The 15,586-nt window shown below is 54.6% G+C and overlaps 5 protein-coding genes across 5 annotated transcripts; 1 reads left to right on the plus strand and 4 right to left on the minus strand.

The window, feature by feature from the left end:
• Positions 1-1,786: 1,786 nt before the first annotated feature.
• QC762_309320 (uncharacterized protein) lies at positions 1,787-4,948 on the minus strand (the record flags this gene model as incomplete). Its single annotated transcript, XM_062889229.1, has 1 exon — positions 1,787-4,948. The coding sequence occupies one exon, from the start codon at positions 4,946-4,948 to the stop codon at positions 1,787-1,789; it is 3,162 nt and encodes a 1,053-aa protein (XP_062745188.1).
• Positions 4,949-6,258: 1,310 nt separating this feature from the next.
• Positions 6,259-7,656, minus strand: RRG9 (Required for respiratory growth protein 9 mitochondrial; the record flags this gene model as incomplete). Its single annotated transcript, XM_062889230.1, is given in 2 exon segments — positions 6,259-6,644; positions 6,657-7,656. The coding sequence occupies 2 exon segments, from the start codon at positions 7,654-7,656 to the stop codon at positions 6,259-6,261; spliced, it is 1,386 nt and encodes a 461-aa protein (XP_062745189.1).
• Positions 7,657-8,684: 1,028 nt separating this feature from the next.
• QC762_309340 (uncharacterized protein) lies at positions 8,685-10,139 on the plus strand (the record flags this gene model as incomplete). Its single annotated transcript, XM_062889231.1, has 1 exon — positions 8,685-10,139. The coding sequence occupies one exon, from the start codon at positions 8,685-8,687 to the stop codon at positions 10,137-10,139; it is 1,455 nt and encodes a 484-aa protein (XP_062745190.1).
• A 497-nt stretch (positions 10,140-10,636) lies between these two features.
• Positions 10,637-11,530, minus strand: QC762_309350 (uncharacterized protein; the record flags this gene model as incomplete). Its single annotated transcript, XM_062889232.1, has 1 exon — positions 10,637-11,530. One exon carries the CDS (start codon positions 11,528-11,530, stop codon positions 10,637-10,639), a length of 894 nt encoding a protein of 297 aa, XP_062745191.1.
• Positions 11,531-13,202: 1,672 nt separating this feature from the next.
• On the minus strand, positions 13,203-15,255 carry MSF1 (phenylalanyl-tRNA synthetase alpha subunit, mitochondrial; the record flags this gene model as incomplete). The annotated part of the gene is made up of 2 exons (XM_062889233.1): positions 13,203-15,009; positions 15,087-15,255. The coding sequence occupies 2 exons, from the start codon at positions 15,253-15,255 to the stop codon at positions 13,667-13,669; spliced, it is 1,512 nt and encodes a 503-aa protein (XP_062745192.1). The 3' UTR covers positions 13,203-13,666.
• Between the last annotated feature and the right edge of the window lie 331 nt (positions 15,256-15,586).

Genomic DNA, 15,586 nt, shown 5'->3' on the forward strand with positions numbered 1-15,586 from the left:
GTGATCCATTCCCATCCTTGTCCTTGGGATATCGGCTGATCCCGCAGTTATCGTCAGATACAGTTATCCACCCGGGTTCTTTCCATATCAGTTCACCACAACGCGAAAGAGAAGAAGAAAAAGAAAGAAACAAAACAACAACTTTAGCTGCGGTTACACAGATGCGAGGAAGAAAACCCCAAATCTCCTCCGTCGAAACCTATTGATGGCTCAACCCCAGTCAAGTCAAACGGAGAAAACATTGCTAACGTACACATAGCATCAGGGAAGCCTACAGCCTTCCCGCCTTTGTCCGGATATCTCTCCCTCCTGTCAAAGTGGGAGCAGAGCAAGACCGTCGACCCCCTCGACAAAGCAAGCTTGCCACAGTTCCATTGACGAGTTTCACCTCCCACCGCGCGAGCGAGCGAGCGAGCGGGCGTGCGGGCGGGCAGGCAAGAATCAAGCCCTGTCTCGAGCTGGAGACACAGACAGCCGTTGGCTATCAGACCAGGGGTTGGAAGAGAGCGAGAGATCAGTCGGATCGGTCGACGTTCTCGTCCCTTTTCTCGGCTACCTAACACAGTAGGAGCTGACCCAGCATCTTCTCTTTGGTGCAGAACAACCACACTGCATGCATCGTCTTCTCTGCCCGGTTCAGAACAGTCCGGCAGCCCAACATCTTATCTTCAATTCAACCGACCTTCTAGAGGGATGGAGAGGTAGGTAGGTAGGTAGGTGACGAGCAGCAGCAGCAGCAGCAGCGCTTCCGAACGAGGGAGGGAGGGCTCAACAGACACACTCTTTTTTTGTCTCGGGAGTGAGACAGGTTTTGACCCGCTAGACAAGGTCGCAAGTCTTTTTGTGGATTGACCAGGTCCCACCCAACATTTCAACACTCGGACAAAGAAATATCATGTTGACCAAATTCTTGACCAAACGGTAAAGCGGCACCCCCTGGCTTGGTTGAGAGGTTGCTTGAGTATTCTTGAGCCTGAAACTGTACAACATACGGATTATCGTAAACACTTTGCTCGGTTCTCATCTCAAACTAGCCTTTCGACTTCATCTCTACATCTATTCGTCTTTGAAGACCTGGAAGAAATTGAATCTTACGAGATAAAAGTCAGTAAGCAATTAAGTAACCTGCTACTCAACAACCCCCCGCCCCCCCATGACACCTCAAACCACCCCTCACACAGTTATCACCTGAATCACCACCATATTGACTCAAAATATATCATTTCAACCATCTCCCCCCCTCTTCATAACTATCCAGCTACGCATACTCAAACAAACTCATCCGCTTCCACTCCAAGAAAAATGCCTCACACCAAAACAGCACAATGCAAGTAATCAGCTATATATACAAATACCACCACCCCAAGAACAAGCCCTGATATCACTCAGCTGTAGAAATCCCCATCTCCTACCCACCAAAATCCTCCCCAATCCAGCATCCAGAAACGCCTTGTTGTGGAAAGTGTTTATTTTTTCCATTCCATTGTAATCCCCTCTCCCGGCCTCTAGTTGTGATAAAGAATAGGCCACCTCCCACCAAGAGTATCTCCAACAAAAGAATGCCTTGCAATCAGCAACGCCCCGAATAATGATGATCAACTCAAGAAAAAGTCCAGCAGTCCAGTAAAAAAAAATAAAAAAAAACGACAAAGAAAACATGATTCTTGGTAAGACAATGCATGAAGCAAAAATGATATATGCCAGAAACGCAACCGAAAAAAGAAAAAAGAAATGCAAAAGGGTATCTCGCCGCCACGTCCTCCACCATTCCCATATGCCACCGGTCTCAAGCAGACCCAGGCTCCTCACAAAGCACAGCATCCGTAAACGTCCCCCCCCTGCTCCCCTCCGAACTCGACGAGGCTTGCCCAGATGTCCTCGGCCTGTCCCTAACAAGAGAATCCTTCTCCTCCTCGCTGAGCCGCAGTCGAAGCTTCTCGTCCAGCATGCTGACCAATCGCTCACTATACTGGTCCAGTAGGCCGCTCAGCATCGACTCGCTGACTGGCTTGTGCTCGTCCGGCTCGCGGCTGCTCCTGCTCCTGATCGCCCGTTCCCCGAGCGCCGCCGCCGTAAGCCGGAGTTCGGCGTCGAGTTCAGAGAGAACATCGCTGTTGATGGAATCGCTCGAGTTTAATTTCTTGCGGTAGGCCCGTAGTTGACGGCAGGTTTGCTCGGTGGCCATGCTGAGGCTGCCAAAGCCATACCCGCTCCGCATATTTTGGTTGGACTTCTTCTTGGACTTGATGCTCGCCGTCGGCGTCATGTTCAAGGCCGGGAGAGATGGTCGGCGAAACATCCGCGCCCTGTTCTTGGGGCTATCGGGTGGTGGAGGAGGGCTATCTGATCTGCTGCCCCCTGAAGAGGCTCGCCGAGAGGGAGTCTCTTCTGCTACCCCGCTCCCCGGGCTGAGTTGTTGCTTTTCGGTGTTGGGCGTCCTCGCCGTGTTTGTCGTCACATGGAACTTACTAGCCCGCCGATGTGAAGCACGGGGCGGTGATCTACGCCCGCCAGGGGACGTTGTTGGCCGTTGAAACTCGGCTAATTCTGCTTTCGAGAGAACCTTTCGTAACGGCGGTCTGGTGGATGTCGAGATGTTCTTGTCGGGTGACGGATCGCGAGTTCGTGACCCGCCAGCGACGGGATCTTGAAAGTCAAGCGTCCAGATCATTATGGTACCATCCTCGCCCACACTGACGACTCTCTTTCCACCTTCATCACCGTCGATCAAAACGACACCATTGATAGCCTCGGTGTGGCCCCATTCGCGGTCCAAAAACAACCCAGACTGAGCGTCGTATATCCGCACCGATTTGTCCGTGTTGGAGATACCCAGCAAGAACGACAGATCACCATTTCCAAGCTGGCCAAATGTGAGTGATTCCAAAACGACAGATTCCAGTCCCGCCTCATCGTTGCACTTGAAAGACCCAAGAAGCCGCCCAGTTGTGAAATCATAATGGCAGACCGAGCGGTCCAGCAAAGCGACATAGATCGCCTTCTCATCAGGTGTCACCGTCATGGATGACGGAGAAGCCTTTAGCGAAACGACCTTGGAGGGTATCGCGGCCATAGCATCCGGCTCGTTCTCCTTGGTGACCAAATCGTGTATCTGAATCGTTCGATCCAGGGAGCACGTCATGAGCTTATCCTCAGTAGGGATGAGCACTTGCACAACCTTGGCAGTGAACTCCAGTGTCTGGAAGTGCTCAAAAGCACCTGTCGCCAACCGTTGAAACAGCTGGACTGTTCGGTCTCTGCCGCAGGAAGCGATGAGGGTTCTCGACTGGCCCTCGTGAATCGTGATATCCTGGCAGTCTGACGAATGAGCCTTGGTCTCCATCACGCACCCTCCTGTCGAAGAGTCCACGATCCGAAGAACACCCAGCTTGTCGCCAGCAACGAAGAGGCTGCCGTCACCTGTGGCTCTCACCACAACAACTTGATTGACCTCGACCTCGTTGCCCATGTCGAGTTGTTCAATGGGAACATCAAAGGCTGATTTGATCATGCCGTCCAGGTCCCAGATATTCACTCGCCCGAAGCCGGCCCACGTGAAGAAAGCGGCACCGAGTTTATTCGACGCAGAGAGCCGCTGGGTGCCAACGATAGGATCACCCGGGCCTGGTATAGGGATGCGTTTTGTGTCGTCTGGGGTAGTCCCAGGCATGTAATCCGGACCCCAAACATCAATCGACTGCTTGCTGTTGACCGTCACCAGGTTTTCAGCCAAAAACCCCATGGCCGCGAGGCCTTCGGAGGTCTGTGAGCTCCGAAGTGTTGGGTCCGGCGTGCCACTGAGGATTCCCTCGAGACTCACGAGGGCGAAATCGCCGTCCTCTTTGCCGCCCACATATACACTCCCGTTTCGGCTGGAGATGCAGCCAATGTTGAAGCCAAGGTCCAGCACCTTGACCAGTTTCATTTGTTTATTCGTGTCGTCCAACAGGCACACGTGGCCCGTTTCCGAGCAGACAATGGCTTTCTCGTCGCTGATGGCGATTGCGCAGACGAATGTTTCGTCCAGCATGGTGCCCAGAAGGATGTTTCTTCCGGAAAGGGGTTTTTGGGCTTGCTGAGCGACGGCCTGAGCAGCTTGCTCTCCGCCAAACCTAGGCTTCACCGGGGTGGCTATTGAGCCTTCATCCACCCTCCAAACTTTCACGTGACGGACGCCCAGCGTAATCAGGTTGCTGCCCATCCAAAACAAGCCCTTCACCTGAGCGGTGCACCGATTTTGTTGAAACAGCTTTGCCGCACCTGTGCGGGGATCGATTTTCCATAGGTAAAGAAACCCATCGTTGGCAGCACCTAAGGAGGCCAGAAATTTGGTGTCTGAGGACCATGCCACGGCGTTGACGCCAAACGTGTGTTCGCTAATCGAGACCAGTGGCGTGTCCGAGGAAACGTCCTGGAGGTTGAATATGAGCACCCGCGGAGCATAGCCCGTCTCGCCCACGGCGAGATATCTTCCATCTCTACTGAGGGCCAGACAGGTGGCTGCCTTGATGCGCTCTCGACTCGTCCAGGTTTTGGAGCTTGGTGCGTCCAGCCAGTCTGAGCCGCCATATGAACCCTCTCGCGGGGAGGGCGCCGCTCGGTTCCTACTATCGTTTGCTTTTGGGGTGTTGTTCAGTGTGGAAGATGAATTCGAGACCGGAGATACGGAAAATACGGGTACAGCAGAGGGTCTGGCCCGGTAGAATCGTTGAGAATAATGCTCGCCAGACACGTCCACCACCACCACGGCGCCGCCAGCAATATAGGCGAACGATGAGTGGACGGTATCAAATCCGGTCGGGGAGCTGCAGGTTGTACCTATCACACGTTGGAGAGACAGGCCGGGTTCGCAGAAGCCGCGGGGCCGGATGGGAGAACGCGAGGGTCGGGAAAGATATGGAGAGTTGTTGGGCGTAAGCTTAAGCCGGTTGGAGGGAGTGGATGCCATCGCTCATAGCCATGTGCTGGATCGACTTGGCCTACGACGATGGACCGAGTCGGGATGAAAAGAACCAGAGACGAACGGGGGACCAGGGACGTCTGACTAAGGAGTAAGAAACATCTGCACGGGTCGGGAGGTTTGGGTGAGTGTAACGTGTTGGGAAACAGCGGAGGCTGGGTGACTTTGAAGGTGACTGGAGCGGGCAGCAGTTGGGCAGTTGCGAGGCGGCGGTTGAGGCTGAAGTCGAGAGCAGGCGGGAGCTGTCCTAAACGAGTGATGACAGAATGGCGGGCCTATCTTCGGATACGCGTAGAAAGCTGCAGAGGCGTCCGAGTTGACCTTGGTCAGAAAGCATGTTTGGAGATAGGCGCAGTACTTTGCAGGCAAGAGAGGAGACGAGATCGGATGGCGGTCGGGAGAGGAGAGAGCTTACAGTGACATTGACCGGCGGTGCAACGAGACAAAGTCAATTGTCTCGGGCAGGTGTCGTCGGTCAGTGCGACGGCACAACGCTCAGCATTTGCTTCTGGTGACTTTCAAAGATGTCGAGGGGAAAAAATCACCCATCATTGGGCACCCGAAATGCATCTGGATCTCTTCTCAACTGGGCTCTTCCCACAGGGCAAGCCTTTCCTCTGTTGTGCGAAGCACCCACCATTTGTTTACAGGGGTGCAGGGGAGGGCTGGTGGTGGGCAGGGGTTTGATGTGGCCCGTGCTCAGCTACCTTGTTTTTTAGCGCTGTTGTTGCCCGGCATGTCAATTGGTCAATTGGGCTAGCCCTTTCCAAATCGGGCTGAATTTCTGAGCTCCCCGCCAATCACAGGAATGTACCGGTAGCCGGGGGTGACCCCACTCCCGTCGTGCCCATTTCTCTTTTCTTGTCCCCGCGAGGACAAGAGCCGTTCCTTTTTGGCAAGGCGATCATGCAATGTTACCTGGCTACGAAGTATTGGTGCTAGCACTGGCACTGGCAGCGGCAGAGTGATGTGTCTGTCCGACATCGCCTAACCCTCAAGATTGTGCACCAATTGTCCATCTTAAACCTTGAATGAGCCCTCCACGATGTCAATCACTGACGAGCCAGTTTGGCCGTGTCAAAGACCACGGGACCGGGGCATCGGTGACAGCCCGCGGCACTGCATTAGCGCTTGTGCTGGCGAGCCATGAGGCGAGATGAGATGGCTTGTGCTGATCTGAATGTCCGGGGTAAAAAGGGCTTTCTTGGCTTCCTTACCATCTCAGCACCACAGAGAGATACGTTATCGGGTTATATACAGCGTTGTACAGTTTTGGGTCCTCCATGGCCACATCTCACTCAGCCCAAGAAACCCCCCATCTTCTTCCTACCCCGATTCCACTTGGGATCGCGTACCACACCCTCGGCACGCCACTTCGCAGGCGGTTTCTTTCCAAGCTCAGCCCATTGAGCCCAAACCCGTTTGCCACGGTTAAACCATCTCCCCTGTCGCTCCTCCTCCTCCTCGGCGTCCGGTGTCCATTTCGACTTGAGAATTCTGCGGATAGCCTCCGGGGATACCTCGAACTTCTTGGCGAGCGTGGCGGTGTTGTACTGCTCAGGGAACTGCTTGTGCAAGGCGCGAATACCAGCAAGAGCGTCTGGCGACAGCTTCTTGCGCGGCATCCAGCCCTCTGGAAACTTTGCCTTGAGCGCCTCTTTCTGAATCTGCCACTCTTCCTTGCCCGCAGCCTCAGCCTCAGCCTCGGCCTCGGCCTCAGCCTTCCTTTTCGCCTCTTCGAATTCCTGCCGCCTCCTTTCCTTTCGTGCCAACTTGAGCTCGGCCTTCCTTGCCAGCCTTTCGGCACGAGCAGCCTCAAGTTTCAGAGCCATCGGGTTCGTTCGCTCCCGTTCTTCACGCTCCTTCTTCTCCTTCAGGGCCTTCTGTAGCTCGACCTTGGCCATCGTCACTTCTCCGGACTCCATCATTTCCAGCTTCTTTCGCCTTTTCTCCTCCCTTTCCTTCTTCAGCCTCTTGATCTTGTACTTTTTGGGCTCCTTCTTTGGCGCACATTTTTCTGGCCTGTCGCGTTTTGGCCTCTTGCTTTTTGACTTATCCTCCTTTTCGGCAGGCTGGGTGTCGGGTTCTCTTTCAACAGTGGTTTGGTCCTGTACTGGTCGGTCGCTGGATGGCACCTCGTCTTGATCCTTTGCTGGTAATTCACTAGACGGCGCCTCGTCATTTTCCTCCCCAACAACCATTGTGATGTCGTGTTCCGCATCTGCCACTGCGCTGGCCTCTTCCCCCCCCTCCGGCTTCATTGCGGTAGCTTGCTGCGCCTTCTTCAACTTTTTTCTAGCCCATTTTCCCAGAGGTTTTGGCTGAACCTCGCCAGAGTCTTGTGGGCTGGCCGATTCATTCTGTGTTGGTGTTTGAGCGTCTATCGTCACCTCTGTCGGTTCAAAAGGTGCATCGTGGGTGGTTTCGAAGACAATCTTAGGAGGACTTGGTTCCTGGTGCGCGGGGAGCCCTTCTGGCGGTGGCCAGGCACCCTCTTCTCTCCCCTCAGGACATGATGTGTGAAGTAACCTGTCTCGTGTGCTACCGAGAGCAATTGTCCGTTGTAACGTGGATAATCGAGTCAGTGTCGAGTGGTAGCGAGGAATGCGATATGCGCTCGTTGGTGGCGGGAAGTGGATTTGGCTGATGTTTCTGACAAATATTCGCAGGGCGGCTGTGCGGCAACAGCTATTCATAGTGAAGTCGGGTATGAATTGGCTGTGTGGTTATTAGCTGTGTGGTTGTTGGCTGTTGTTGACTTTCGATGTTGGACTCGGCCTGTCCAAAAAATTTCCAGGGACGCAAAGGGTTCGCGACAGGCTTAGCGGCACCGTTGCAATCGGTATCGCTATCAGCGACAATGGTCAGTGCTCACAGCTTCTACAGCCCCACCCGAGCGAACCGCCTTGTCCCACCTCAACCCAACGACATGCCTCTATTTCTAATAAGGAGGACAGACGGACATATGGGTGAGAGACTTATGGTAACGAACAGGCACTACCGAGGCGCAGAATGCCATCTAATCGCCAAGAAAAAACACCACGTCGGCTTCGTATATTGCCGACATTACGGACGACGCCCAACAATGGACACGTCCTCATCCGAGCCGCCTTGGCCGCATCGACTCGTCGACTGTCAAGTGAAGGATAGATTGCTCGGTCCAGCCATACCCCCTGGATTCTGCTGCCGAAGCCATACCATGTGAATATCCGGTACTCCTATGTATGGATTGAGGGGGGACTGTGCCTTGCTGTTCCGTGCTATCACCAGTCCCGCACACGGTACGGTAATGGGGTGTGCTGCAACCCTGTTGTGGCGAATAGCGTGCACCGCACGTCATGAATGCTCGGGGACCTGATGAATCCTTTTTCCTCGTAGGGTTAGCTCTGTGAGTGAACGCCGCCTCGGCAAAATGGAGGGAAGTTGTGATTCGCGATGAGGGTTGTATTCTAGAGTCTGTATCCTCTCTACGCCTCTTCCTGGTGCGGCCAACAAGATATTTCTCGGACTAGAGCTGCTTTCTCAGCAAAGCAGTGTGCTCGCGAGTACGAGTTGTGAGGAGAGTCACATTGTTGAAGGCACAGATAGATGCCCAAGGGGTCTTATATGTAGTCTGGATGTATATATGAGCCCTTTCCACGTCCGCTAGGCGAACCAAGGAGTTGGATCCTATTCTCCACGACCACAGCGTCGGGATTACTCGATCCTACCTTCCTGATCCAACATGCCGCCCCCTTACGTCCTCGAGCCAGGGAGGCGTGTGAACGTCTGGGACTATGAGTTCGAGTGGACGTCGGAGCACTACACGCCAGAGCAGCTCAAGCCCCTGATCTACACCTACGACGAGCTTGCCTCCAAGGCCCTCGACCGCCTGGACGAGATAGCTGCCGAGTCTCGGTCCAAGATATCATCACCACCATACTCAGACTCACCACCACCCTCAACCTCAAGCCCGTCCTCATGCCCCTCCTCCCACGCCCAACACCTCTTCTCCCTCCTCCAAACCCACGCCCCCCACGACCCAGTCTTATCCCCTCTCTGGTCCCAACTCACCACCACCCCCCCCTGGGTCTCCCCCCCCCAAATCACCTCCGGCCAGCAAATCTTCTACCGCTACCTCGGCCCCTCAATAGTAGGCCTCACCTTCCAAGCCCTCCTCGGCGGCTTCGGCTCCCCCCGAATAGCCGCCACACTCTCCCTAACAGGCGGCTTCACCCCCCGCTTCGCCCGCCGCCGCCTCCTCGAAACCTTCCAGCACGTCCTCGACATCACCTCCTCCCCCTCCGCCCTCCACCCCCCCACCGGTCGCGGCTTCGTCTCCTCCGTAAAAGTCCGCCTCCTCCACGCCACCGTCCGCCGCAAGATTTTATCCCTATCCAGCTCAAAACCAGAGTGGTTCAACGTTCAAGAAAATGGCATTCCCTGCAACGACCTCGATTCCATAGGGACAATAACAGCCTTCAGCACCATGCTGCTTTTTATCGGATTCCCTCGACAGGGGATATGGCTGTCCGATCAAGAAAAGGAGGATTACCTCGCCCTATGGCGGTATGTAGCCTACCTCTTGGGCACCCCGACCGCCCCGTTTGAAAACGTCACCACGGCAAAGGTCTGGTTGGAAAGCCTGATCGTCTCCGAGATCTGCCCGTCGGGAGTGTCGAAACAGCTGGCGGAAAACATGATCGCCTCTCTCGCTCTAACCCCCCCAACATACGCTAGCAGGGCCTTCCTCCGAGCAGAAGGGTACTGGCTCAACGGACCTGCTTTATCACAAAAGCTCGGGATCGAGAGGCCGAAATGGTGGTATCTCGTTCTTGTGGGCGGGCAGTGCGGGTATTTCATTGCGGTTTCCTATTTCAAAAAATATCTCTTGCCCAGAAAATGGGAGGAGTGGCAGGTGGAGAGACTGAAAAGGGTGCTGAGGGAGGTTACCGTCCGGGAGGCGGGCGGGAGGGAGGCAGGGTTCGAGTTTAGGTTTGTGCCTAGCTGGAGGCAGCTTCACTTGACTGAGAAGGGTGAGGAGGAGACACAAAAACAAAGAAAAGACAGGTTTGGGAACCGGTGGACGGAGTGGAGGAATTTGATGGCTGCTGTCTTGTTGCTCACGGCGGTGAGTTGGTTGGGGTGGTTGAGCACGCGGATGGTCTGCAGAGGTGTGGTGAGGATGGTGACACGGTGAGAAGAAAGGACAAAACGGGGGAGGAGGGGGGCGGTGTAAGGCTGGGAGAACCCGAGTCTGAACGGAACCGCTGATATTCGGAGCCATTGGTTGCCCTGGAACAAAAGAGACAGGAACGCTCAAGACATCGTCTTGGTGAAACACATGTGTAATATAAGGGTTACTTGTTACACATACTACGTACAATGCGCACATGCAAAGGAGATATCAGACAGAGTGCGAAAGTATGAACAATTACTTCTACTAGTATCCTGTCCTCATGCCAATACACAATCTCTCTCCCGCCTGAGACCAGAGAGAGAGAGAGAGAGAGAAATAAAACCACCCACAGAAGACCACCCACCCTCTACTCTCTTTTGCGCAAAATGCTCCAAAACAATGCTGCTCCCGTAGTGTAATACTGTGGAGGATATGCATGCAAGTCCCTAACGCCAGCCAGCCAAGCCTGTTTTCCCCCAGAAACGCCCTTGTTCGTGAGAATCAAATCAGTCGCTAAATCAATGCTCCATCAACTCGACTGGTGGCCTGGCCGTGTGCGCCATGATCGGCCTTGGCGCCGTGATATTGACCGGGCTGATGTCCATAACATCCGCATCATCCTCCAGCCCCTCATCCGTCATGTCATCCACCGTCACACACGGCAAGTTCGGGCTCTCCCCTCCCATCCCAATCACAGGCTGCGGCTGGAAGATCAAGGTCGAGCTCCTGCTCCTCTTCGTCCTCTGACCGCCCCCTTGCGTAGTAGGGCTGACGGGACTGACATCCCCCCTCTGGTTAATATTCACCCCGCTATTGGGATCATTCGAATGCCTCAGCTTGGCCAGCGCATCCGCCAAGTCCTCCGCGTGGACCATGGTATTAGGCGCGTCCTCTGTCCGGGACTCCCAGCCGTGGGGAGGAGATGGGGGAGGAGAAATGAAAAACAGCCTCCCGGCGTCGGGCAAGGCGAGGTGCTGGTCCTCCTTGTTGTTGATGGTCTCGAGGTTTATTTGCATGCCGAAGCAGACGCGGCAAGGGCGGCCCATGACTTCCCTCTCGTCCCATTCCCGACGGACGGCGATGGCTTCTTGCTCGGTCGAGAAGACGACCTGGATGCGGGCGGCGAATTTTAGTGGGGAGAAGTGGCGGACTGGGGCGGTTTTGTTGAGGGCGTCTCTGATGACGGCGAGGTTCTCGGGACGGAAGCAGTCGGGGTCGAGGTCGGTGATGAGGAGGGTGTTGGTGGGTGTTGTTGGCTTCTCCAGCGGTGGGAGGTTGGAGAGGTCGAGCTTGAGGTTGAGAGAGGCGCCCCGAGAGCGGCCAGATCGTGGGGAGCTGGACATGCTGCTGGGAGAGGGGAGGAGTCCGTCTGGAGAGGAGGGCATGGCGGTAGGTATCTGAATCGAAGGCATTTTAATTTGTGTGGTATCGTGCAGTTGTTTGTTTGGGGGTGAAGTCTTGGTTGTTTGAGATCAAGTAAGTGAGGTGCGGGGGCGGAAGTTTAGTTGCGAACCCGAGGGCTTATTATGCACCGCAGGAGGTAGGTGATGTAAGTAGCAGGTCGGTGTTACTGTAGCTGTGGAGTGGCAAGCTGTTGATGCAGAGATTGGATGCAGATGGGAGATTGAGCGACGAAAGCGGCAGGAGGGTGGCGCCGGGGATTTATATTCCTCTTTTGCTGTGTAGATGCGGTGAAACAAAGACAGGCCGGAAGGAGATCACGGGCCCTGGGCTGGCGTGTCTGGGGAGCAACAATGCCGCCGCTCGTCAGAAGCCCCCCCCCGGTTGGATGGCTCAGCCGCCAGACTGGAGATTGGGACCAGCAGCGACCCGCCTGAGGGAATCCCACAAGCCCGCCGGGCCTCCGTACGCAACACGCAGTGGCTTTGGACCTGTCGCGCGCACACTTGGGCATGTTGCCTCTCGCTACTATTGAGCCCACGATGCGAAGCCTCTTTCTCATGAATGGCAATCCCAGTTGCCGCTTAATTGGCTGTGTAAATGCAGTCAACACAACCTGGAACCCGAAATCTCTGCCAGTCTTTTCCTTGCCACTCACCGTCCAGCTTCTCTCTTCTCTCTGTTGAGTGAGGTTTGCACAGCCACGACGGCACATGGGCACAACAGGATCTTCTGGCAACTCTGGCAACTCTGGCAGGTTTCGGGCCCATCGGGACGTCCGCCCATCCAGATCGCATTTCCCGATCCCGCAGTGTCTGATTCTCGAGGCGGTTCCAGAATCCTCACTCACCACCATCACTGCCTCCCTAGACAACCAAAATCACCAACACACGGCGTCTTTTCCATCTGCTGAGCCAAGGTTGTCCAGGAGGACATGCTCAGCCCGGCTCACGCCACCTCATCAGTATCGACAAATGTCTAGAGTCTTTTACACCGTCTTCCCTGCCATGACTCTTCACCATATCCATCACCGATAAACATGCGAGAAACTGGGACAATAAACAGCCACGCCAAGGCTAGACTTACTTTCCTGTTCTGTTTGCCGGGATCATACCTCCCATACAACAACAAAACATCGCTGACACGAGCTGTGTGTTCATCCCTACTGTACGAGATGCCCAGGAAGGAAGCCAGGCACAAAGCTAGCCATATCCCAGCTCTTATGCCAAACCTAATCCGCGACTCTGTCGTGTCGGCTCGTAAAGCTTACCGCACACACTCACACTGCCAGCAGTCCATCACCCAAGACTTGCGTAAGAGGCTCTCCATGCGCCGATCATCGATCATCAGCCAGCAAATGCAGACCGAAGGCGCAGCTGGCCAGACTTCCACGTGTATTTTCCAGCCCCTCTAGATTCTGTAGGAACATTTTGACAACTCATCTGGTCGTCATCATGACCATTCCCAACTCGGGCTGGACAGGTGAACTCATGAACCACCACCTCACCTTTACCGCAGTCCAAGGTGAAAAATACCACCATCCCTCAGCATCACCATATCCTCCCCAAAGGCAGGTGATGCCGAGATAATAAAACAGCCAACTCAACCCGACCTCCTGGAAACAGGTCTCCACTTATTTTTTGCACTGCCCAGATAGGGAACTGGACTTACACGCACAGCACAGGGCCATGCTCTCTCACCACCGCTGCATCGTCAGGTGGTATATCTTTTCCGGATCTACATCGTCCGGTTTCTAGTTTTCTACTAGATATTTTTCATATCATATATACGTACATACATTCGAGTAGGAGATGGTATAGGTAACACCATGGTTGCATGTATGCACCCTTTTTCTCCCCCGCATGTTTTGCAGACCGGTATCCGAGCGTCCGGGTGGCTGAGCAGCATCAAGCCCACACAGACACTCTCCTGAAATCAACACAACACCAGAACCCCCTCCTCACTGGTGTTTGGTGATGATCATGACCAGAGACAATAGCTGTAGACATGCCAAGATTCCCCCAAACACCAACAACCCTCCCTTGTTGTTTAGTGATGTCTATGTAACCATAACCACTCGTCTCAAAACACCACTAAACCCTCGCTATTCTCTCCTTCTTGAAACATCTCCTCATGTTGATACAGAATCACCTAATCTCAACCCCCAACCTCCCCACCATCTCCCCCTTCACCCTCTCATGCAACCCATTCGTCTCCTCATTCGTCAACGTCCTCTCCAAGCTCCGATAATTCACCCTGTAGCAAAAACTCCTCCTCCCCGTCTTGGGATGCGTAAAGCTATCCATCAAGACCACATCCTCCACCACATCCCCGCAAACATCCCTCACCACCTCCATCAAATCATTCTCATGCCACTCCCCGCCCTCCCTCCCCTTCCCCCCCGCCGCCGCAGCCCCCGTGCTCCCAGCCGGCAACCAAAAGCTGACATCCTTGTAACAAGCCGGATGCCTACTAAACCCCACAAACGGCCTCAGTTTCCCCAAATCCCCCTCCACCCCTCTAAACTGGCCCAAAAACCTCTCGTCCTGCGACCAAAACAACCTGATATCAGGTATCTGAAAAAGCAACATCGCAATCCTCTCCAGCCCCAAGCCAAAAGCCCAGCCTATTTGATTGGGAACACCCGCGTCGTTAAGGATGTGTTGTTGACTCACCCCACACCCCAAAACCTCCAGCCAATCCCCCTGATACCAAACCTCCATCTCCCAACTGGGGCTCGTGAAAGGAAAGTAAGCCTCCACCCATCTAACCTTCAACGGCTCCCCATCCTGCTCTTTCACCCCCGCCCGGGCGTGAGACTCCTTCACCCGTTTAAAAATCTCCGCCACCATCAATTCCAGAGATCGCTTCAGATGCTTCCCCACCGCCTCTGCCTCCTCAGGGGTGTGGGATGGCTGTAAGGGGTTACGCTCCGGGTGAGAAGGGGGGTTGGGGTCCTCGATGATCATTTCATGTTTCGGTAGGGCGTCCAAATCTCTGTGTACAGCCGCCACGATGTCACCGTTCGGGACCGTGTCGCGGTCCCAGACCCGGGCGCCTTCCATCTGGTGAAAGACGGGGTAGTGGGACTTGTCGATTTCGTCTCTTCTGTAGACATCAGCCGAGATGAGATATCCCGGGGATTTCGACGCGGCGAATAACTCCGCCTCGTGGGCCGACGTGTGCGTCCGTAGCAAGGTGGTAGAGTTGATGTAATAAGTGTCGGTTTTTGCTCTGCCGGGGTGGTTGGGCGGAAACCCCAACGAGTCAAAATTCTCGTGGGTCGTAACCACAGGGTCGAGGTTGTTGTAGCTGAGGTAGGTGGGGGAGGGGAACACGGATTCGATGATTTGGCGGGTGATGGACACGGGGTGGTCTTTTTGGAGGTGCAGCTTCCGGGACGTGAGGTTGAGGATCGTGGACGAGACGTTGAACCATTCGGCGTCGACGGGGTAAGTTTTGGAGTTTATGGTTACTTCTTTGGGGAGTTCTTTTTTCACAGCGAACATATCAGTGGTTATTCGCGGTTTATAAAGGTCAAGAAGTAAACTGTATTGGCTGTCTAACCTGGCCTGGTCGAGTACTGTGCCCTCCACCACCTCGCTGCTGGCGCCGTCACTGTCGCTGGTAATGGCCGCAACGGACTGCTCTGTCGTACCGCTCTCGAAATCACCGACCGACTGCCGACCCTCGCCAGAAGCCCGCCGGCGCAGGCCATTCCTCGAGGTCCGATCATGCTGGCGATGTCAAGTTGTGGTGGGGTGGGAGACCTCTCGCTACAACAGCTCAGCTTGAAGCTTGGGCGCCACGGCAGTATCAAGCTCAAAAATTGGAGATCGTTCGAGGCGCGCGCCGAGAGACGGTGGCCTGGGCTCCACAAAACAGGGGTCCTCGATGCACGATGACATCTTTCTAGAAACGCTTCTGTGGGGAACTTCTGATTGGCCAATTCCTCTCATGGCGGCCTCGAAGGTTCCCAGCTCGACATGGAATTTATCTAGTTTTCACAAGTAACACGAACAAAAAGCTGGACGGGGAATCTCTTTGTTTTATTATTTACTTTGCAC

The sequence above is a fragment of the Podospora pseudocomata genome, chromosome 3 (genome assembly GCF_035222375.1).
Source record: "Podospora pseudocomata strain CBS 415.72m chromosome 3, whole genome shotgun sequence".
In the NCBI taxonomy this organism is placed as follows: domain Eukaryota; kingdom Fungi; phylum Ascomycota; class Sordariomycetes; order Sordariales; family Podosporaceae; genus Podospora; species Podospora pseudocomata.